General features: G+C 38.7%; 1 protein-coding gene across 4 annotated transcripts in view; it reads right to left on the bottom strand.

The window, feature by feature from the left end:
* LOC138106537 (ubiquitin-conjugating enzyme E2 E2) overlaps positions 1-24,908 on the bottom strand; it is a 217,324-nt gene that overhangs the window by 24,266 nt on the left and 168,150 nt on the right. For all 4 annotated transcript variants that reach the window (XM_069007273.1, XM_069007274.1, XM_069007275.1 and 1 more), the window contains exon 4: positions 12,463-12,595. In XM_069007273.1, coding sequence (XP_068863374.1) covers positions 12,463-12,595 — 133 coding nt within the window. The remainder of the gene's footprint in view (positions 1-12,462; positions 12,596-24,908) is intronic.

The following is a 24,908-nucleotide window of genomic DNA, read 5'->3' as shown; positions in this document are numbered from 1 at the left end:
ACTGGAAAATTCTGCCCTTTTGGATTAAATCAAGAAGCTTTGACAAAATAATGGAAACAAAAGGTAGTAGATTTATGATATTAAAACATTGCATTCAACAAGAAATACTTTTTTTGTAAGTACTTTTCCACATAAATCTGGAAAAATGCTTTTGGAGCCCATTGTCATGCACCAGTGAGTTCTGTACCAAAGAACCCAATAAGCAAGTTCATCAGTTTTTAAATGCATCTATATCTAAAGATACTGCTAATTAATAGGATAATCTGACAGTTTGCCCCTCCATACCCCACATATTTGTAGGTTCTTTCATTTTTTCTCTTTCACTTGTGGCGTTGCTTATTCTTTCCCAGCCTAAGTGCTTCACTTCTGTGACTTCTATGAGACTTTAAAATATTTCTGGCACAATGATCTCAATTAATCCAAATACTACAGCCAGATGATCTATTTTCTCCACCTCATTAGAAGCCCAAGCACATTCAGCATTTGGAGGGAAGGAAGTCTTCTCTGAGAGCAATAAAATTATTTATTTAAATAATTATCATTTGATGATAACATTAAATGTTTGTCTACAAAGGGAAGCTATTTTGAACAAGGAAGGTCACCAATGCACAAGCCATAGACTACTTTACACAAACTGCATGTCAAAAGTGTCTAGAGAGGGAGATGGTGTGGAGGACCATCCTGTGAATTGTAGATGCTCATTAATTCCCCAGGTAGATAAACTCCAGGAACTCTTGTACTCCAGTCAGAAGTACATCAGTGACTGCTTCCTAGCAGGATGTCCCAGGACTCAAGTAAACAGCTGCTTAATTTTAAGTATTGTATGCTAACTTTTCAGTGCACCGTTGAAATAAAGTTTATGCTTAAGTATTTTAACTCAACAAAGGTACTTTCCTATACCTCCATAATGAAAAATTTGAGTAAGATATGTGTGGTCTCACTAAATGTAGGGGAAACACTGAATCCATTGCACAGATTAGATTATATTCTCTAAAATATTTATGGACAGGTCAGTCTGAGCTTGTAACCTGCTTCAGAGAAGGTCATGAATCTGAGCGTGTATTTCAACGTGTAACTGTTTTGCCGCCAGCAGAGACAGCCACTGCCACACATTCCACTGCCTCAGCTGCTTCTGAAGCACTGAAGCAAGGACCCTGGGAATTTGGCAGGATTCAGAGCCACTGAGATGAATGGAGGTAAGTTCATGTCTTTCATGAACTGTTCAACACTCTACTGGCATCTCAGGCTACCTGGTGGATAAATGTACGTGGGGACTACACCTGTGTGCTGTTGGAAGGCTGTTTTGAGAAAAAGCTTAGACCTGAAACGTAGCATTTTTTCACTATAAGCACATATTAAACCTGTGACATTGAGAAAGGCAAGATAAGGCTTGCTGCTTACCACTGACAATGTCACCGACTTGCCAAACATGCCAGTGCACTTTAAAATGCCTGCCTAAGGCAGAGGCATTTTAAATATTTAAACAATCAACATACTAACTATTTTATAATGACAATACATTATATTTTATTAATTAATTTTAATATTGAAAAATCAATTCAGTTAATTAATGAAAAGAATCGCGGTGTTTAGAATTGCAAAAGCATCTGTATTAATGCCAGCCTTAGTATGCTGGAAACTGTGGCCTGAAGGAGGCAGGTAACAGAGCTCTTACCCCAAGGCAGCAGAGTACAAATGGGATGACACACTGCATTCCTCATCCACATATTGCCTCAAATTGTTGATAATGTGGGAAATGCTGACATGTAACTTTGTAGATGTTGTGCTTATCATACCTACATTATAAGGTTAGGCAGGGTCCTCCTATTACACATGTAGAGAGAAACCATGTGATAATACCATTCCAGGGGAACAGCATTTTCTTTATTATGGTCATATTTTTACCTTTGATGTCACTTAAACGTTTCCTCTAAATGGTGCACTCTAATTCCATTTATCCCCTAATGGAAACACCTAAACAATCCCATGCAGGGGCTCAAGGGAGTGTGTGGGTGTAAAGGCAAAGTTATCCTCAGACAATTGAATGGTAGAGAAGGAATTTATGAGTTTTCTTAACAATAAGTGTTCTCTATGGATTTATTTTCTTTCATTCTGGAATTTAAAGAGTGTACCTAATTTTTGTTGAATAGAAGTACAGGTCAGGAAAATGTGAACTCTGGGAAATAGGGAAAAATGGGACTAGCTTCTGAAAACTGTGAGTACTACAAACAAGCTTCCAAAAGGTAATGATAAGGAATTCATAGACAATCAGTTTTGGAAGTAAACAATAAACAACAATAAACTCATCTGTTTATCTATTGCTGAATGCCAAACATGTAAAGCTATGGCTGGCTGTTCACTGAGTAAGTTTTAGGACTGAAAAAAGACTGTTTTAAAATATAAATATAAAACTTGGAAAGAGGAAACGAAGATGGATTTCAGTTGAGTGATTGGAGGCAACTGGTTGAAGGCAAGATAAATTTCTGTATCTCAGATTGATTTTAAACATCAGTTTTGCAGCATGATGTGGTCTTAAAATAACTTACTATCTCTCTTTTGCATCAAAGTCTAAACCAAACAGTCACTATGGTTACGGGTATCCATGAATTGCTTAACCTTTGCCGTGGGACTCACGGAGAGGCATGTAAAAGCACCACGGCTCTGGTAGGGCTGGTCCCACAAACGTCTCATACACTTTCTGACTCCTCTGAATTCAGTTTCAATCTTCTTCAAAAACATATCAGGAGGAAGAATGATTCCCCAGTTTTACAAATTACATGCAAGGGGTTACAGTGTGCCCTCAGGGTTTGCTTTCGTCAGCCTGTTTGGGTTCAAACCCTCACCTCCTGTTTCTCAGTCACTGGAGCCTGGTGACTGTGTAAACAGAGAGGAAAGATTCCCAGAGCCAGCAAGAGAATAAACAAAAACAACCTCCTTTTGCTCAGCTAACACTGGAAGCAGAGCTGAGATCCCAGAGCTCTCATTCCTGCGATTTTGGAAAGTTCCTTTTAAGACCTTTAATTTCTTACAAGGATGGAATCCTGCATGCCTTCCTGAAATGAAATTTCTGTCTTCCTCAAATATTCCCCAGGAGTTCTGCTTTAATAAAACTGCAGTGGCACTACCTGAAGTGGAAGAAGTTGTACTGCATACAGAAAAGGTTATATATATATTAAAAAAATATGATGCCATTTATGATGATGTTCATAGAGCTCAGGAGAGAGTAAGTTGTTCCCATCTCAGTTTGTCAGACTTTATGAGAAATACATTTGTCTGCTCAGACAGAGAAAACAACAAGATTGGGCCTACACTCTTTAGTCATATGAGAAAAATACTCAAAACCAATCTAAATGAAAAATACATACAGCTCTGAATGATACAATGTTCATGCAATAACCTTTATATTAATTAGCACCCTTTACTTTCTTACAGAGTGCACTTCATTTATCTATGAGCTGAAGCTGCCTTTCTAAGACAGGGTGGACCATTTCCAGTTTGTTAGTACGGACTTGTAGCATGCACATGAACAATTGTCGAGATACTTAATGGTTTATCACAAAAAGTGCCTAATAAATGACTGACCGTATGATGCTCTCTATTAAAGAATACATTTTAAGTTTGTACCAAGAAATGAGCTTCATCCAGTTCTCAAAACACTAGCTTACATTTAATTTTAGTTGGTAAAAATCAGATATAGTTTATTTTATTGAAGGAAAATATATGGTATCTGCATTAGCAGGAAATAATAAACTGTGATTACTTTTGCTTGACCTACAGAAAAGTCTGATATGCCAACTGTGCTGTGCTTCTTTGGCAAAATGCACCATGTGAGACAGCAGCAGCCAAAAGTGGCAACAATTTAAATGGATAGAACAGCATCTACATGAGTTAACCTTTAATATTACTGAAAATGAAACAATATGCAATGTGAGTAACTATTCATTATATTCATGGTAATTATGAAGCTGAGTAACCACTGTCTCATTGAACACTGTTGCAGAGGAAAAAATATTGAATAAGCACAGCAGCACTAAGCATCTATATTATATAAATGCACTCATTTTGCACACAGATTTAACAGCAGGAAAAGTAAAAAGGGACTTTGATAATCTTTGATGTATCTAAAAGGGCAAATAAAAAAAAATCCTAAATGGTACAAAGTTTTCTGAAAACAAAGGAAGAGAAGGAGAGGACAAAGGAAATGGATTACTGTTTGGATTAGGGATGTTCAGAATAGAAACAAGATGGTAATATGTCAAGCATCAAAAGCTTTCTCTGACAAAGTTGTTTTTATAAAATGATTTCCATGTAATCAGCACAGTCCTTCTTACAATTAGTAGTTCCATATGGAAAGTCAGCAAAAAAGTTCTTTTATAGAGAGTGAGTTTTTTTAAGATTTACTGGCCATTTAATTTTTACAAAATAAATCCTCCCTTTTGAAGTTTAAAGCATGCAGGCTGTACTGTCCTGTGTGTACACTCCTTTCAGTTCACCAGAGTGCTTCTGCATTGTGCTCCAGGCACGAGATTTTATTCCTAGACTTTATTCTAAGAAACATGGGCCTTTTCTTCCTCACCCAATTCCAACAGCCTTTGGGTATTCAGGTACTCCCTACATGAGAAGTCCTATGCAGACTGACTCCAAAACTAGTAGTTTTTTGTCCTGATCAGTGCATCTGCTCTCATTTTATAGTAATGATGTGTATAAAATTCTTCCTCTCACATCTGTGTATATTTATCTGAGTGTGTAAAAGAGGATAGGAAACAACATTGACATATTATGTCCTTTTAGATCACATGGATTTTATGCAGCAGTAAAACATGCTTGGTACAGAAGAATTATGTAGCTTCTGAAATATCCAACAGACAAGACAAGTTGTCTTTCAAAAATATATTTGACAAGCAGTACGAAAACCACAGCTGTGAGGCAGAAGATATTCCCCATAAGATGCCTCTACAGACCCTCTTAAAGAGCTTCATGTACTTGGTATTCATAGGAAATTGGAAGAAATTATAAACCACCTAAGTCTTGGTGAAGGAGAACAGGAAGAGTTTAGTTGGATAGAGCTGTTTACATCAAGACTAAATAAATCAATAGAAGCTACTGATATAAATTAGTGTATTATAAACAGAGTGAATAAGGAGGCTATTCATTAGAAGAATCATGGGCAATTCAATTTGCCAATTACTAGAAGAATTATCAGATTAATGAACTTAAAGGAAATCTCAGAGATTTACATGGCGTTGCCTTATCAAATACATATTTTGCATTTATTCACAATAAAATGTAGTTATTGAGTCTCTCCTCAGCCTAACATATTTCTGCTCATATCTATGTCCTCTACTTTAAAACTCTCATTCTGACATTTTGAGAGACATTACAGTTTCTTAAGCAGCCACCAGGGTTTGACGTGTCCAGAGCCCTGTACCACTGCATGCTGGTTCAGCGTCGCCTGAAGACATCACAGACTCACAGAATGGTTTGGGTTGGAAGGGACCTTAAAGATCATCCAGTTCCAACCCTCCTGCCATGGGAAGGAACACCTTCCACTAGACCAGGTTTTTCAAAGCCCCATCCAACCTGGCCTTCAGCACTTCCAGCGGTGGGGCATCCCAGGGATGTGACCCATGGAAAAATCTGTTACAATTCAGGTGGTTCAAGCATGGGAACTGCACTCAGCAGCTCACATGCCTGGGAAGAGCTGCTCTGAGAAGAGCAGGATTTGAGCTGATCCTGCTGGCTCTGACAATGGTCTGCTGGTGGTAGGTTGTCCATTTCTCCCTCTCAAAGACTCCACTGCATCTGATTTCTGCCTGCAAACACCCAAAGACTTCACTTACTGGGAAAACCTGCCAACTCCATTTATTGTCATGGATGAAGGATTCCCGGGCTGTTCTCAGCAAGAAGATGCAAATAGAAAGGCTGGGTGAGAAGAACAAGGGAGCACGGAGGCACAGCAAAGGGGCTGTGGGAGGCAGTGCTGTGGGAATGTGGCGGGTGAGGCACTGCCACACCATCAGGAGGAGAAGGAGGATGGGGAGGGCAGGAGGATTTTTTCAGGCAGCTGAAAAAAGCTGTGAGCAGCACAGCACAGCACTGAGAGCTAATAGGATGTGGCAGAGGCTACGAGAGAAGTATGATGAGGCAAATGAATGTAAGGGGTAAGGCTGACAGGAGACCATTGCATTTGAAGGCTACCCTTATGATGGCAGTATCTGGGAAGGGGAGCAAGAGGAGGTAGACTGACGCCCTGCCTGCATCAGGGTGGCAGAGATGGTAAAATGGGGTTGATCAAATGGGCTGTACTTCAGGAGTTTTAGAGCTTCAAGGGTAAATTGTGTGGTAATTGTGATATATGCAATTTAAAGTGCACGTCTGCCTTCTAAGGTTCATTTTAACAATTTAGGTTAGGAATGCCAAGGAATGCTTATTTTTTTACATCTACTCTTGTAAGCACTGTTTTTCTATTACACTGCAGATAAAAGTGTCCTTAACAGGCAATCACATAGAAAACAAGTATGAATATGTAGAGTAGAAGCCAGGAACAAAAAGAATTGCCCCTCAGACATGAGGCTGAACTTACAAAATAGGTTGAAAGTGCCTACCACAGGAGAATTCCACACAAGGATATTTAGTGCATTGATATTAGTGCTATATCACAATTACATATAAAAAAACCTGAAGAGATGTTTAATATTGTCATTAACATCAGATTCTATAGATGCTGTGCACTATATTTAAAAAGGAAAGGTCCTCCCTTGCAGTCCAGTAGCTGATTTAAACCATTTAGGCTTTCAAGTGCTGAGAATGGTTTTTCAGACACTTGATAGGAGATTTACATGGTGGAAATAGAGCTTTCTGTTATTTTAATTTTGATTTAGAGGTGATTTAGCATATTGCAGCTTTCAAATCCTATGAACCATTTTTCAGTCAGCTGAGATTAAAGTCCCTAGCAAGATTAATTGTAGAGTTGGGATTAAGAGATTTTATAAATCACTCAAATTCAAAAATAAAGCTAGCAGAGTACTAGGATAATGATAGATATACCCATATTGTATCAGCCACAGCTAAATTGAATTGACACTGTAATAGACTGAAAGTAGTCAAATATGAGAGTTGAAGTTATTAATAAAGATTATTCTTGATGAAAATGCAGACACAACTGCACTGATAATTCCTGGGGGACAAGTTCTCTTGAAGAGCATTCATTTTTCTACAAACACCTGTACAAAAGACTGGTATGGCCTCCTGATCTGTCAAGGCTTCCTGCTCCAGAGGGACAGTATGCAGGATAATGAAATTATTGCCTTTCCTTCAGCTGTGTAGTGTACACAAAGTTGAGGTGTTAAATTTGTAGTGATGGCTAAATTTTAAAGGATCTCAAATCAAAACCTTGCATACTTGGGGAATTCACTGTTTTCTTATGTGGACTGAGGACAGAAATTGAGCTGAAATTCTTTCTGTCAGACCAGGCTGACTAAAAGATGTGATACCTCCCCTACTCAAATACATGTGAACATATACATACATAATCATACATGTACACCCACAGATACACACACCCCCACTCCCACAAGAGACATCTATGCATAGCTAGATCCCATTCAATACCCCAAAGAAGCTTTCCTCTGTTAAAGCCAAGGGGTGAACTGTCTGAATCCATTAAGGATTAAAAGAAGATAGCAGGAAAAAGAAATCTCAAAGGTATTTCTAAAAAAGGTATTTCTGAAAAAAATGCAAAATTATTTCCTTGGCAGGTCATCTAAGCATTTGTATTAATTTCTGCTCTGAACAGGGGACAGCTTTGTCTGTTTTTCAGCCCCCTACACTACAGGGGAGTTGCTGTACTTTTGGGCTGAGGTGAAACCTCATCTTGTGACCAAGACTGAAGCCTCAGCAGCATCTGGCCTTTAACAGAAAGTGAGCTCATGACCACAACTATGCCTCCCTTTGTGTGTTCCATACCTTCCTCTCATCTGGCATCTCATAAAACCAATGTAACACTGAGGATGTGCTGAGGGTGAGGAGAATGGCAATCGTGCAGCCTGCCTGCTGTCTTGCTGACTCAGCCAACGAGGTGCTCAGCTCATTTCTGCAGTGCTACAGCAGCTTCCTCACAGTGGAGGCAAGGAAATATTTTTAATTGATTAGAGCCTCCCAGAAAGCCAAAGCTAATTTGTGAGTTCTCAGATGAGCTCTTCTAAAAATCTTGTTTTCTGGTTGTAGAGCTAAATCAGAGTTAGGCTGGGCTGGCCCTCCATCACTCCTACTCAAGCTGAATTGGTCCCACAGAGATAAATGTTTTAGGGGAAGAACAACTCCTTCCTCTGCATGAGTGTGCTGCAATTGTGAGTGAAGCCAAATGCCATTGATTTATAAGGAAAGCAGAGCTGAAAAGGTCAATGACCTCTGGCTCAAAAAATTTGGAGTCCCGTTTCAAGGCATGCGACAAAGCTGAAATACTGAAACAGACTGACTTCAAAGGGGAAGAAATTAACAGTGTGAGAGCAAACTATACTCTGACTTACCACATGGTAAATTCTGTGATGGTGAAGAGTAACTGAATTTGATGCTATGCTTACAGTTTCACTTTGGAAAGACACTGACAGGTTAGGACAGACAAAAAGAAAATTATGGATCCATAGGGAAAAGACTTGTTGGTGCAGACTGGAAGGGAAACCTGATGACAGTGATGTGTTGCTATACAAAACTTGAAATGTGAACTGGACCACACAGTTGAAATAATGTGGACAATAGAGATAAAACTTAAAAATCTTAAGATTGTTGGAGGCTACAAAGGTGTAAAAATGGATAAAATACTTAAAAGTGAAAGTTTGGATGGAAACTTTTTCTTTGTTAAACAAAACTGAATGAAAGAGTGATTCACTTTCTTTTATGTGATAAAGGCAAAGTAGAAAAGCAGATTAACTATCTAGAAGAGCACATGAAAATTACGTTGTACATTTGTTAAAAAGAAAAACCAAAATATAGGTAGAACTTCTTAACTTCTTGTGCAAATGTAGTCTCTGTTGTTTATTTTAATTAATGTTTTCCAACATGCAACAGGGTGCCCAGTGATCAGAATAGGCATCAACAGTCTTTATAGAAGCAATCTGGATCCCTCAGAAAATACAAAGGACTTTGTGTATTACACATCAAACAGTGGTTACACCACAAATAGATTTTAATGACAGTAGTAAAAATAAAACACGCGTATCCAAAATCCATTTTTAATGTATTTTTCTTATTTTAAAAATTATTTTACCCTCCTCAAGATCCACATGCATGATAACGGAGTGCACAACATCTGCAAATAGATAAGGAAAAGGGATCTTTCTGCAGATTTTAACACACTGTGGATTAGGCCCCCTGTAGATTAGGCCCCTTAACAGTAACTATGTTATGTGACATGGGAATTTGCCTTTGGAACCTCAGGCTGGGTCAAGTAATTGTATCTGGGAAATACAGTTTCCGTTTCTTCCCAGGTTTTTTGTGGTCACATTTTTGGAAGATCAATTTTGACAGTACTCATTTAAATGTTTCCTTACTTCATAGTGAATCAGGGATGAAAATGGCCCACAGAAATCTCAGGAGGAAATTATAAATTCAATCATAGTGAAAAATGTGAATTAGACCTCTTCTGCTATGTTCTTACAGGGAGGTAATCTTGCCAACACTCAGGATACATTTTATGTCTTTCTCAGTACATTTCACAGTCTTGTACTTTATCCCTAGGTTTTTTTAAAATGATAGAGCCATAAGGAGTTAGAAAAACTAGAATATAATTACAAAAAAAATCTAAGGTGATCTCTGCCCATAACCGTAGAACCCATGATTCTGAGAATAGCACAAAATATCCCAAATTCCGTGGTGAAGTAGAAGAGATGCCAACACCCAGTGACACAGATAGCACCATAATGTGAGGCCATGTGTTATGTTCCATGTACTCAGTACCTTTCTTTTGCTAGAAATCAGCTTGAGGTGAACAAATTGAACTGCCCTTTCCCAGCAAGGCTGACTGGCAGCAGCTACCTTATGATAAGCAGTGGTCTTCCCATGCTGCTTTATTCAAGGGATTTCCCTAACTATTTTACCTATGAATGAGTTTCATAGGGTTTGGAACATAGGTGTAATGAAATAGCAACAGTTTGAGAGGTCATACAGCTGGACTCAAAAGAGGGGTCATTTAGAACTGTGGCTGAAGTGAATAGAATAGGAATCCATGTGTACAACACATGCTTATGACACAGTTATATCTGGCATTAGTACCCTGTGCACAGGCACTCATTAGTTTCCTACAGATGACAATTTCCCTCATCATAAATACTGGCCTTTTAGTAATACAATATGGCATCATCAATTCTCTTATCCTTTATCAAGCAGTACATTTTCAAATTATTTATATGCACACATTTCTTGCAATGACAACTGGCATCAAGATAAAGGCAGACAATAAAATCTATTACAAAGCAGGACAAGAACCACCTCTTCGCTTGACATTTCATTAATAAGCAATGCATAGCTGCATTACTCATGTCTCAAAATAACAGTTGCCAAACACAACTGAGTGCGGATTGGAAAAGACTTCACCTTGTGGTGAAATAGCAAACCGGACTTTCAACTTCTACTTTAAAAGGATGTCTACTGCATACACTGCCTCAAGACTCAACAGATTCAACAGAGAGAATGACAAAAGACATCCCTGTAACCTCTCTTTCAGACCTAGTTCTTAAGTTTTAGTTGTCTGAGAGAACTTCAAGTTCTATTTTATAGACCATACAGCCATTCTATCCCCTAAATAATATAATTTTAATTTTTTGGGGGGGACTGAATGCAACCGTTGCATGGCAGCTACTGCAAACAGACTAAGCCCAGGAAAGAAGTAAATAAATAGGGCCTGTTAAAACAGACCTGGTACAGCCAGTGGGCTGGGCTGGGGGGAGGAAGGAAGAGCAGGACAGGGGGAAGAACAGAACAGGACTGACCCCAGCTCAGCGTGCCCACAGCTTTAATTAACTGAAGGAGGAGTTATAAAGTTTCAAATTCTTTCTTCACTGTGTAACAACAGTTGCCTAAATCTTAAACTGTGCAGTCACTAAGGTGTACGACCCCTCTAAGGCCTCTCAGTGACCTCAAGGCTTCTCAGAACTAGAACACTTAAAAGTGGGAAACAAAGTTAGACAATCTCTAATACTGCTCCACTGACCCATCTTTAGGTTACTGGCTACCAATTTACAGAATGCCAAGTGCTTTGCATTCACATCGACTTCTCTCTCTTTTAATGCAATATCCTACTGCATTGACCAACATGGCACACTCATCCTTTCATAAATGTGCCAGACAGAAGGTAAATATTTTTGATCTCATAACTCCTTTCATGGGGCTCTTGCAGACACACTCTCCAGAGCGGCAAGGTGGAGAATTCAGCTCTTTTTACATTTTTTCATGGAAGACAGCCCCATAAATTTATTTGATTCTATTAAGAGTTATGCAGGATAAATTTTTCCTGGTTTCTGTTCCTACTAGTGAACATGTGTCTTAAGATTTGCACTCAGTTTTCCAGATAAGATGTTCCAAGTATCTTGTATCTGACATTGGTAATTCCTTCTCTCTGCAGGCCAGAGGATGCATTTTAGGAGGATGTTTGCCTTTTTTATAAACGCATTAGGCAGTTGGTTTGTAACAATCCTGTGATTATCCAATAAAGCCCCATTTTGATATCCTCCTCAGCAATTATTACTATTGGTTATAGATGATGCTCTGTACTGCCACATTCCACCCCATTTCTGTTTTTCCAGTCTTTTTAATGACTAGATTTTTAATGTTTGACATTTCAAGTTGATCATGGTAATGATCTGTCACCTTCATGTTATTGACACAGTTTGCTGTTTCTGGTTGGTATAAACAGCATTATAAAAAGAATCTTTAAGGAATTCTCTAAATCTCTGTCACTCCATTTTCTTGACTTTGGTGCCATATCTCCACATTCTTCCAGAAAATGGATGTAAAGCAATTACTTATAACTTCATAAAAATAGTGTATCTTACACCTACAGAAGCAATTTATATGGGGTAGTGAAATAGGTTCATAGTTTTGTCCAGACAGCCATATGTGTCTGGTGAATTATATGGGTCAACAGGAAAGATTAAGTATCTTCAGCTACTTATAAAGGGTGTAACTTAAATATAAGCGCTTTCATATTAGAAACAAATCCAAATTAAAAAAATAGCTACTGGAAATTATGCAACCTATAATAAATAAATCCATATCCATTCAGCTATACTGGCAGCATGCAAGCAAATTTTAGCCAGTTAAATTCTTTCTATCAAAAGATTCAAGTTTAAAAATTCATTATTGCTTTGAAAGTTTTATGTTTCATCCTAAAATGATATACCAACATAGACATTAAAAAATATCAGAAGGAGAAGACTCCTATCAGACTTTGAATATCCTTCTACTAACCTTGGGTGGTTTAAAAGGGTAGTCCGGTGAAAAGGTTATGTCAAGGAAGAAAACTCCACCTTCATATACAGACCCTGGAGGCCCCAGTATAGTTGACCTCCATTCATAAATGTTGTCTCCTTTGGGTCCAGCACTAAAATAGAAAACAAAAATATAACATAATAACCACATACAATCAAGGATATACTGCACCAGTTATACTCTACCAGCAGTACTGCTGGTTTTGCTGTAACACCAGAAACTAAAATTGTGTATCACATTCATTAAGTTAGTCCCCCATAGAACATGCATCTGATGTCCTAAGCTCTGTCAGAGAAATGATATATTCAGCCAGGAAGAAGTATTAAAATCACATCATAAATTATTCAAATAAGCACAGAAAAATTCCCAACTGTCTTATCTCAAATATTCTAGTGGGCAGATGTGAAGTACTTACAGTACAAGGATATAGAGACTTTGCTGAGGTGTCTTGTCACTGTCTTGCTTCACAAGCCATCCTATTTTCACCTACCTCCTCATCCACCTACCTCCTCAGTCAGTTGCAGTGTAATTACACACATTACACAGCACAGACTGTACTAAAGACTGAGCAGGGTACAAACAACCTCGCAGCTGCACTTGTTCCTAACCTAAGGTCTCCAATCACTAGCACAGTAGGCTGCTTTACCCTGCAATCATTGCCCTGTCTTAAAAATAATATAAACAGAAAGTGGGTTAAACTGTTGGATTATGTTAATTCAAAGTCCTTGGTTAAAAACATAGTGCTGAAATAATACTTAAAATGTAAAAAACATAATCCTGTATGAAACAGGAAAAATCTCTCACCTGTATGGTGAATTCCTGAAAAAAATGAAATTAAATACTAACTAATAGAAGTCCTTGGGCATGACTCTTCTAAAGCCAACACAGCCTCCTTTCATACAACATAATGCCTGTCCATACAAATACATATTTTACTCAGGATGCCCTCTCAAGGCATATGAAGACTTCTTTTCTGTTCCAGCCTGCTGATACCAGTCACTGATACAGGACCTGAATTTTAATTAGGATCAATTGGAATGGTGACTTCCAGATATCTGAATTATATATTTTAGAAGAAGTCAGTGCTGGTAGATATCTCAAGTAAGTGATGTGGCATTGTCTTAAGGCATTTCTTGTGAAACAATTCTCGTTATGTTTGCAATAAGGTTTCTGCAGCATACAGGGGTTTGTGGAATAACTCCATGTGTAGAACAGCTGAAAGCTCTTGGCTATGCTCCATGCCTCACAATGTACCCAAGGCATACAATTATTATACGACAGCATGTCATGTTCACTGCTCAACTATTCGTTTTGTTCACTGAAAGTTAATAAAACCCTCTTTCACCTGCAATTCCTTGGGCTCCCTTCATTAAAACTTCTGATTGCATGATTCCCTGCATACAGCTGCATGGCTTAGTCCTGTGCAGAGTACTTCATTAGTCATGGTACCTACATCCATTTTCTATAATAGCTGTTAATGCTTCTTGGCTTTCTAAACTACCTTGCTTTCTCAACAGTAATGGGTTACAGAGACTGTAACATTATGGAATGTTCATTTTCTAGCAGCCATAGTAACAAAACTAGCAATTGTTTTAAAGATAAAATCTGGCTTTTTAAGCGTCACAATAGCAGAAGTGTTGCCATCCATATTTCACAGTGTCGATAATACATCAGGTTGCTAGCTGCCAAACAAATTTAATGTACCTCGTTCTCAGTTTGCATTAACCTTTGAATAATAAAGCACAGCTGAGACTGCTGTAAGAAACAAACCAGAGAATGAATAATTAAAATCACCTCCACTGCCTTTAGAAAGACCAATCCTGAGTCAACAGGGAAGGTTTAATTGTCACTGAACTAGGCATTAAGGAGCTAATTGAACTCTTTATAAGCCCAAACAAATGCAGTCCTACATCAGTGGTAGGGTATATAACACTCATAGAAAATAACACCCCCCCCCAAAAAATTTAGGCAATTATTTCAAATAGAAAAGGCAAGAAGCAAGGCAAGTCTAAATCTTACACCAAAAAAAGTCTGTAATATGTGAAAGGAATCCCTTCTCATTTTCTGCAGGAAAATGTTCTAACACTTAAAGAAGCAATGCCTCAGTTGATGCCAGCAGGTTAAAATGGAAGTGCTATAAATGTCATTCCCAGAGAAATGGTTGGAAATAAGTAACAAAAGCTAGCCCTAGCTCTTTCAGAACTTATTTAGCCAGGAGGGGATGGTTGGGCCCTTTCTGGATTTGAGTGAGGCTCACTTTTTGATCAGAACTCTCTTTGACAGTGGCATTTTCATACTGTAAATTATTTTTATTTGTTTTGCCTATTTATTTAATTGCATTAACATTTGAAATGAGCAGTCATTAATTAGAATAGTTGGAAAACACTCCATCTGCCAGTTGAACTGTTTCGGCACGTCCAGCTACAAGCCCAGCCTGATCACATTCTGAGGATGCTGATTAACATTAATTGAAGGTTTTCTTTGCAAATGAGAGATGAAGCTTTATTAAGTATTATTATTAATTTGAAGAATAGCTTAAATTGTATGGAGTGTGGGAAGACTGCTGTTATTGACGCTGCCTGTTTGAGTGCTTGCTGGCAGCAGGGCTGTTCAGCCATGTGAAATACCAGCCCATGTGCACAGACAACAGCTGGTATTAAGGGCAACAGCATGCACAAGCATCACGGTTTTTCACTTGTGCATTAATAATACAAAAAGTTTGACAGGTGTATTATTTTTGTTGTCCTTCTTTCTTAATTGTTAAGCCTTTTATTTATCCACATTACTGGCAACCAGAACAGGCTTCACCAGAGAAAATTCCCATATGTGCAAGAGCTCAGCCAGAGCCGTATTCTATAAGGTTTAAAACGCAAGAGGATTTAATTACCCTTCTCTCTACATGGATATCTGCCCGACACACTGAAGCCCAAATGTTTTACATTCACTATGATTTATACTCCAGCTCTATTGAAGTTTGGCAACCAAACCACAGATCTCAAAGAAAGTGCACCAAACAGCTCAGTGCCTCAAGTTCTGTAATCTTAGGAAGGACGGATTCAGACGTGCACCCTCTCAGCAAAGGGCAGACTAAATCTGTCTTGAACTCAGCTGACCCAGGGACAGGGCACACACACACAGCGTGTGACCAACCTACTGCTACACCAGTTGTCTCCAAGGGAGAGATAACGGTGGCTGGGCAGCTCCAGGTGGAAGTGGATGAACTATAAGTTGGTTAGGGGGACAGGTCTGCTGTCAGACCAGCAGTGCAGCCTCCCTGTGTGACAGCCCAGTGACTCTGCAGGGTGGGGCAATCAAGGAACCAGCAGAGAGGTTGTAGTGTGGCTCTGGAACTGGTGTTCCCCATGTTTCCAGTGTTACCTCCCAGGTGGAATATGTAACATAGGACCAAGGAGGTGCAGCTGAGCCCCTGCAGACTTGAAGTTATCACTGGCTTGTCAAGAGCCAGCTCTCTGCTGCCATTATTCCCCTACAGCTGATGAGACACTCCACAGAATATTGTATTTTACCCACTGCAGAGGCTTTGCTCGGTGGAAGAGCTGGAATGGGGGATATGGGGCCAGTTTTCTTCCAGAATGACATCAATATGAGTGTATGAAATTCAGGACAAAAGAGTGAAAACATGTAAAACGGCTTCTTTTTATTTCACTCTCCTTTGCCTCTCCTGTATTTCAGTTCTGCCATGGCTTTCCACATACACACTTGCAGGTGAAATGTATGGGCATCAGTTACAGTTATCAGCAAAACACTTTAAATGCTACTAAAACTGAATTAATTTTGCTTTAAATATGCTTACCATATGGAGTATTTTCTATTCCCTCAAAATGTTTTAGGCAGCCAGCCACTTTAAAGTAGTGCTGCTAAAAACTGCTTGTCCAGTGCAATGCATTATAAACACCACGCTTTCCTTGCATTTACAATATCCTAAAATATTAAATGCAAAATAATGTAATAGGAGAGTTGTATGAAAACAACAGCACCCATGAGATATACCAGATGAAAACCTATCTGGAGAAATTATTAAAGTACAGTTGATTTTTAGCTGTCATTTGTATACAATTGTACTTAATTTCCAGAGAATAACTAAAAAAAGTGAAAATACAGAAAGTAAAAAAAAAAAAGAATATCTACCTTGGCTCTCAAGTAGTCATATCGAACAGATTAGTCAAAATAATGCTATTATTTTTAATCTAACTTATGTTTCTTGATGAGGGGTCACATGCTTTCCCAGTATCTATGACTGCAGGTAGCATAAACTCATAGTGTGCTTCTGGTAAGGTGGAAAATGAGGAGTATTTCAGTGTCTTCCCTTCCATTCTTGGTCTCCAAATCTTGCTGGTATCCACCAGTAACGTGGATACTCTTTAACACAAGGGAAAGGCCAGCCTGTAGCACAAAATGTGTAGGATTTTAACTTAAACTGTTTTCTAGATCTGATACATGAACAGTGCATGGCAGAGAAGTGATCGGGCCAAATAAAATAGGAAAGCCCATTGGTTGGAGGCCTTCCTGTTCCTCAGGACTCAGAAAGAAATGGAAAGATTCCCATGGAGTGTGTGAGTTTAAGTTCATTTTTATCCTCATCCTTTATAACAGGGAAGAATAAAGCAGAACCAGGATATCATACTAACATCCATGAACTCACTTTCCGTGGCATTGTCTATGGCAAGTCACTCCTACTATTGCATTATCTAATCTGAACTGCCTTAGCACACAGAAACACACATCAAAACCAGGGTTCCCCTGCCCTATGTGCAGTCTGTGGAGGATGCAGTCCCTCTCAACTGTCTTTGGCAACTTAACGACAGCAGAAAGAAGAAGGATACATGCAAGGCTCTTTCTCTTCCTTTTCTTTTATTGTGCAGAGCCTTGGCTTCAATGTTTAGGAATTTTCTCTCTGAGGAGAGAAGCTCGCTACAGAATGATCTCCATTTGCAAGTATTACAACACAGTTTCTTGCAATCTCATTTCTTGCACATCTAACAGATATGCAGGAGCAGGTCCTGCCTCTAGCTGCCTTCTGCGAATGCTTCTGGGAAGCCGCTTGCCTAGAGGGCAAAGTGGATACAAGAGTATTGGAAGATTGGCAAAATAATTTAAGAGCACCGCTGGTGAGGGGAGAAGATGGATGTGACAAACCAGAAGACTGCAGATTCATCTTGCAATGAGATACATCTCTTGAGAAGCAGGTATGAAGCCTCATTAAAATAAACCAAGTATACCCTCTGCTCTCTGTTTTGAACACAGTGCCAATACTAAAACTGGTTCTAAGCAAAAGTGTTGCTTTGGTCTGCACCACAGCTTGAGGCTGACCCTGTGCTCGGGGACAGCCATGAGACGAGCAGTGGGGCTGTGCTGGGGAAGTGGTTGCTGGATAATCTCAATCTGGGAAGAAGCAAATCAGCAGCAGCCATGCTGATGCATCGCCAGGTGACTCAGACCCACCTGCACACACCTCACCCAGCCCTACTCAACAAAATGCAAAAACAGTGCCATTGAGAAGCAGTGGCATCACAGTCCTGTGAGCCACTGCCATGCTTCTGTAACTTTGGAATGGATACAGACAATACTAGGATACAGACAGTGCCAGCAGTACAGGTTATCTGCTAAATTTCTTCTGCTCTTGTCCCAAAACTCTCTCCTCTCCAACCTGGAAGCCCACCTGATCCACCACCTCTTGAGCTTTATCACTCCCTTGTTACTGACTACTGTTCTTTGTAGTACATGTATTTTCGAGTTTCTGCCTGAGGGTGGTTTCTCCCCCACCCTCTCTCTGCAGGATGACAATTCATTGCTTCTTCATCATGGTGGATCCTTCCTCACTTCAGGTACGTGCAGATCCCACTCCTCCTAACACCCTGCTTCTTTTTCTCTCACCAAAAGCCATCAACACATCCTGCTATTTTTTCATCTCCTTCCAGAAATGAGGAGGGGGTGAAAAATGGTACAGAGGGCGTTTGTTACAGTACAGTAATTTTGTTTCCTTCCTTCCCTGGAAAATGAAGAGCAAGCAGAGCGGGAGCTGCAGCAACAGTGGCGTAGGGAAGGGAAAGGGAGTCACAGCTGCCTACCCAGATGCTACAGTGATATCAGGAGGTACTTTGGTAAATTTATGTAATAAACAGTTGCCACAGCAGCCAAAAGAATACACTTCTACAAAACAAAAACAAAGAGATTGCAGAGGGCACTGAGACTGCCTGTGGCAATGGCCACTGTTGCATGGTTAATAATACCTCTGCCATGAATAAAATTAGCAGGGTAGTCTCCAGGAAGTAAAATGAAAGAACAATTAAAGAAATAAACCCTTTCAGAATTAGAGATAAGTCCTTACTTGGGCTATAACATTGATGACTTAAATTTACCTCAAGAAATAAAGCCCCCATTTTTAGAATGCATAACATTTTTTAATGTCTTTTTTTTCCCCCTGAAAATCTGTTGAAAACCCCTAAAATCTTCCTTTTCACTTAATCAATTAATTAATTTATTAAAACTATCATAATCTCAATTCCTTCATCTAGATGGTGCAAAGAAGTGTCATTGTTAAAATGCTGGAAGATGCTCATGGTTCTTACTAGTCATAATCTAGACCAAACCTAGACATTTTTCAGCATTAAATTCAAGGCCCAAGAGATCTACTCTAAATTATCTAAGTAAATTAACTCTGTACTCTGAGTAAATTAACAATATATACATTTTAAAAGAGTTGTTCATTTCACTTTAAGTAGACTCAATAGTTAGTGAAAAAATCTTGTCCTACCATGACCTAACACTTGAATTTGGGTCTATGCTAGATCCAGTATTTTTGGTTGCCCTACAATATAAATGGGAATTTAGGTCTTCAATATGTTGGAATATCAGTACTTTTAGATGAGATAAGCATGCTTTTTGACTTGGTATCTTTCATTAGACTTAATTATTCATAATGGAAACTGAGGTTGAAGTCACTGGGCCACTTGTCACTCAGAAAGGCTTTGGCACAGAGAGACACATCAGACAAATCACTTGCACCACTTAGTTTCCATTGCACTGAGAGAATTCAGCTGAAAAATTTGAATCAGACTTTCTTCCAGTTCTTTCAGTTTTCTGATTGAGACCATCTTTCATTAAAAAACATTTTTTTTCCTAAGTACTTTTAGGCAAGCAAGGGAAGGAGGATATTAAGACATTTTTCTAACTCATGCTGCAATTCTTTCAAAGTGGTTATATCCTGCTCTTTTTATGTGCTTTTTATTGAAGCCAGTTACCATTTTAATGTACATTGTGGAATCAATATGTTTGTGGTATGCCTGATTGGAAGAACATATAGGAAAACTGATCCCAACGAGCTGCCAAAAGAGCTATAATGTATTACAGGGTATTGCTTGATATTGCTTCTTATTGAGACCACTGGAATTCAGTGTGGTACAGCATTTTTTAATTGTCAGTCTTCTGTAGTCTTAGCAAGGTATTTCTAGTGGTTCATTTATCACCCAAAGTGAGATGCAGTTTAACTTTGGGGCTTCCTGCCTCTTTCTTTCTTGCAAGAAACCTGCAGCACACCAAGTCAATGTGCCCAAAGTCTGTATGAGGCAAATCCTTTTTTCTTGTGATACATTTTATCTGCCCTCCTATCATGGGAGCCATTAAAAATTATTGGCTGAAGCTGTGAAACTGTGTTGTGTTTAAAATCAGCAAGTTTGGGCCACAGTATTAATAACAAGTAGATTAAGACCAAAGTAAGTATCACTTAGTTGATTTTGTTATTCACTTCTAAATAATATTGCTAAAAATTATTAAAAGTATCCTAGTACATTAGCAGACTGGTATTATTCAAAGAGTACTTTGATGCTTTTATTCTCCAAAGTCCTGTCCTCAGAGCATTCCTGAGATAGAAACCATCACGAAGAGAACTGCTTCTTAATGCACAAAATAGTTATTTATATTATACTATCTACAGCAATTTATTCACTGCAAACACCATTACACAGTGTATGATCACAGCATGCTGAGTATTCACAATGAGATTTTAAAAATGGCAATTTTGTTAAGTATTCTCCACTTTGTTCAGCTGAAGAAAATTGCATAAAACCCTTCACAGAAGGCTTGCCTTGCTCAGAGTAGGAAACAATCATTTGCCTCCTATTACACATCTATGGGCTCAATTTGCTTTTCCCACATCTTTTGTTTCTTTTTGTTTTAAAGTAATACCAGTAACCGAAGTTCCATTTTTTTTTAAACCACCAGAAATTGACTGTATAGTTTAAAAAAGATAAAATATTTTTCAGCCTGATTTGCCTCTATGAGAAATTATATCAAGCATGATTTGTAGCCCTATTTTAGTAAAAGAGAAAACCACAAGTAACTAGGAATGAAAAACACTACAGAAGAATGAATAGGCTGTCCTGGGACCTTCTAACATGACCTCCAACCTTTCAAGTTGCCAAGTGATATTATTTCCATGTTACTCCTAATTTGCTTTTCCTTGAGTTTTTTCTTTCCCAGGATTGTAATTTATTTTTCAAAATATAACTACTTTTTAATTTCACAACATTTCCCTTTGTTGACAACAGTTGTAATTTACCATTATCTCTTCTCTAAGTTAATCAGAATCCATGACATGCAACAGTGGGGTGGCACCACCAGGCACTGTATTTCTTAAATTTAAAATCTAATTTAAAAGGATGAGGTGACTAAGTGCAGACAGATAACACAAAAACCCCAGAGCAGCTGGAAGATTTAAGAGGTGTAGTAGGGAAGAAAGCAGTCTTTAAAACAGCATTGACTTTTTAGTTTCTGTGGAAACCTTAGAGGCAATACAGGAGAGAGAGCCAGACAGGACTAAAGCATAGCAGCTCAAACATACTAGAAAGACTTCTCGTGAATGGGTGGAACACACTGAAAGCTTTGGATTTGAAATGCATTTGATATGTTGATTTGATCACTTATAAAAAAATGACGGCAAATTCTCACTTTTTTATCAGAAATGATGAAAAATGACAAAAAAGTCACAGACAATGTGTTAGTGATGAATGGATCAACTGAACTTCAACTAACATGTCCTTCACTTTGAGATAATGGACTGCTGATTTCATGTCAGAAATTTTTTGAAGTCTTATCCAAAAAAGATCTTTACACTATCTTACTTTTAAAAATATTAGCATAAAAATACTCTGCAGTAGTCAGACACTTCAGTAACTGAGAATGATTTATACAGGATTATTTCTAATATATGTACATCATCCAGATTTTCTGATTATTATGAATACTACAAGCAAGGCAGTAGCATTGTTCAATGCCTTCATATTCCCTGCTCCTCAGAAAGCTGGTCTTCTAGCTGGTCCACTTGCCATTGAATCTTTCCCCAACTTGCAAATGATTTATCCAATGGCCTCTAAAGAAGTTAGATTTGTTCAGGACTCTAAGAGTCCTGTCTATAGGCAGTTGCCTAAATAAGAGCCTAGAAATTTTGAAACCTTATGCAACAAGATAATTTTTTATTCTGAAGGGGCCTGATTCTCAGATTTCCTTTTGTGACACTTTATAGAGACTTTACTTTTTACACATAGGCTGCTTGTAAACCTGTTCCAAAATATTAATGAGGGGAAGCAATGAGAAGCAAATTTAAAGAAGTGAATATTTACAGTCTATCTCAAACATACAATACAGCTGTATAACCAACAAGTTGTGTCCATTTTGTAAACAGAGGAACATGCTTAGATACAGACCCCCCTCAATTCAGTGGGAGATTCACGCATGTTTACACACTAAATACTTGCTTACACAAAGAAACAACTCTTTATTATGGCACAGATTAACTAACATGATGTTAAACACATTATAAAACAAGTCATTTCCTCCTGAGTAAACAAGCCTATAAAGCCAACAGGCACAGAAAAAGGAAATTTGATTCTGAAATCCATATACTTCAAAAGCAGATTCCTTTTATTTAGGCAATTTAGCTAAGAGGCTGTCTTATTTCTCCAGATCTCTGATAACAGAAGAAAACACACTTGGAAATTACCGGCAAATGGACACGTTTTCACAACCTTTTCCCTTCATTTGAAATTACTCTCTTACTTCAAATATGGAGACCTGCCATAGGTCCAAGGTGAAAGAAATCTTAAAATGTCTCAACCCTTGGTTGAGACTGATTGCCCCCACTGCAGCCCACACTTGTCAGAAGAAACCACCATTTACAGGCAGTTTTCTTAGCAGTGCGCGAGGTATGGACACTTTACACCACTAGACTGACTAGCCAAAATGAGGGGATGTGCCAGATTCAGACTGGGACCCAGGAATGTGTCTTCTGAGTCAACAGAATATTGTTAAGACTTTTTAATGTCACTGGGGTGAGGGGACTTATCCGGATACATGACAGCATAAACAGAAAATAAAATACAAAGGAATTTCTTGTTTTTCTATCAGGATCATTTTCTCCTAGGATCTTTTGGGAGAGTCTTTAGGGTTAAGGTTAGGAAGGAGCTTACATGGGAACAAGTCTTCTGTTCTGAGGTGGCTGGAATCCTCTCAAAATCAGACCTGGAGTTACCAAGTGAACTTGCTGCAACAGTCCCAAAAATGGTTATGCCACAGACTTCACTATTAGAACAGGATTGTTCCAATGTGTTTTTCACTAAAGGGGAGCTCATCTGGGACAACTGAGGCTACATTCTTCCCAGTACACACACCTCCATGGTGCTCAATGGATCAAAACTTTTGATTAGAAAACTATTCCCTATAAATGGCTTTGTTTCATTGCTGCCTGTATTTGAAAGCAGGATTGGAAAGTGGTCCTGGGAGGAATGATGGCAAAATTGGTTTAAGAAAAAAGGATGCATGTTTGTCATATAAAGGTCACAACGAAAGGGTATGGCTGGAAGGAGAAGTTCTCTGCCTCTGTTCTCAGGATGGGAAGGCAAACAGCCAGTGTGCAGGTACCTGCTGGTGAAAGCAGTCTTCACCTTAGAGCTGGAGCTGAGGAACTCAGAGCTCTGTAAAATTCCTCTCAAGGTTTCAGGTGACACTTTCACTGCTTTCATGGCCTCACGCATGATCTACATGAGAAATGACACCTTATCTAATGAAGAATCAACACTTCTAATTAGTAAGAGGGATCTAGCATTCTAATCTGTAAGTGATAATCAATGACTCTGTCATAGACGAATTAAACATCACATATATATGACAGGTTTTTTTATAACCACTGCGTATGTTCCCTACATCAAGATGAAATACCAACAACAGTTGAAATTGCCATTATAATTTCCTTGGCAACAACAACTTGGAATCCTTACTCACACAGATGTTTTCTGCATGATAAAAATTACATTTGTGTTGTTTTCCTTCCCATTTTCAGTTCCAGCTCATCTCCTTGGCTCAGCTGCCCGTGATACCTTCCCTCATCATTGTTTATTTACTCGTAATATTACTGGTTGTCTGCACTAAGTGACAAACAGCTGGTCTTTGAGTCAGAGCTACCACCACGAGGAGAACCCCAGAACACTACACTACTCCTGCAGAAATTCACAATGCAAAAATAACATGTGGCTTAACCTATGAACACTAGAGTTATATTACTTATCTTTATCATGAACTACTGCTATCTTTATTATCCTAATCACGCTGGCTTAAATCTTGTGTATTCCAAGCAAACAGCTGGAGCAAATGGCTATGAGCTACAGAAGTGTTCATCCTGTGGTCTCTGGTTCAGCCCTAGCCTAGATGGCTCCTGTCCAAGTTGTTTGTACTTGGAGACTCTTTGGTGGTCTGCATCTAATGAATAGGTTTTTTACAAATCCATCTCTCAGTGGACAAACATCCCAAGTCTTAAGAATATCACTGCTGATTCCAGCCTTGCTGGCAATGGATGGAGGAGGAAATACTCTGGCTACATGTGCCAGGTCTTGGTTGAGGCCCTGAGAATGCCATGGAACACATGGCAGACAGCTGTCTGTCTTAATGGGTTATTCACCCATTAATTAGGGATGTATCTGTACTAATTGCTGTAACGATCAGTCGGGTACTCCTCACAAACACCATACTTGGAGTCAGAGCTTTAGAAGAAAAATGCCCTGCTCTCTATTTTCTAATGCAATGGGAAGGTGTGGTGGAGAAAATTCAAGCCATATTACTGTTTAAATAACTTGGATACAAGCAAAGTCAGCAATGGTTCACCTGTACTGCTTGTGATAATTTTGTAGGAACCCAACTGCCTGATATAGACTTAAAATTTACCACTTTACATACTAAGAGGAAAAAGTGTTCCTCTGTCAGAACACACTGAATCACAACAATGTGCATATGTATTCTTGTCACAGTTTCTGCACTTTTACTGGTTTTGATGCGTTCAAAATAATCTTTTTTAAAATTAATGTACTTGCCAATTGTGCATTCTGGAAGGGAGAGCAGCTGTTTCCTCACAACTGTAT

Source organism: Aphelocoma coerulescens, chromosome 2 (assembly GCF_041296385.1).
Source record: "Aphelocoma coerulescens isolate FSJ_1873_10779 chromosome 2, UR_Acoe_1.0, whole genome shotgun sequence".
Classification (NCBI taxonomy): Eukaryota; Metazoa; Chordata; class Aves; order Passeriformes; family Corvidae; genus Aphelocoma; species Aphelocoma coerulescens.
The sequence above is the reverse complement of the archived record's forward strand: the minus strand, read 5'-3'. Positions and strand labels throughout refer to the sequence as shown.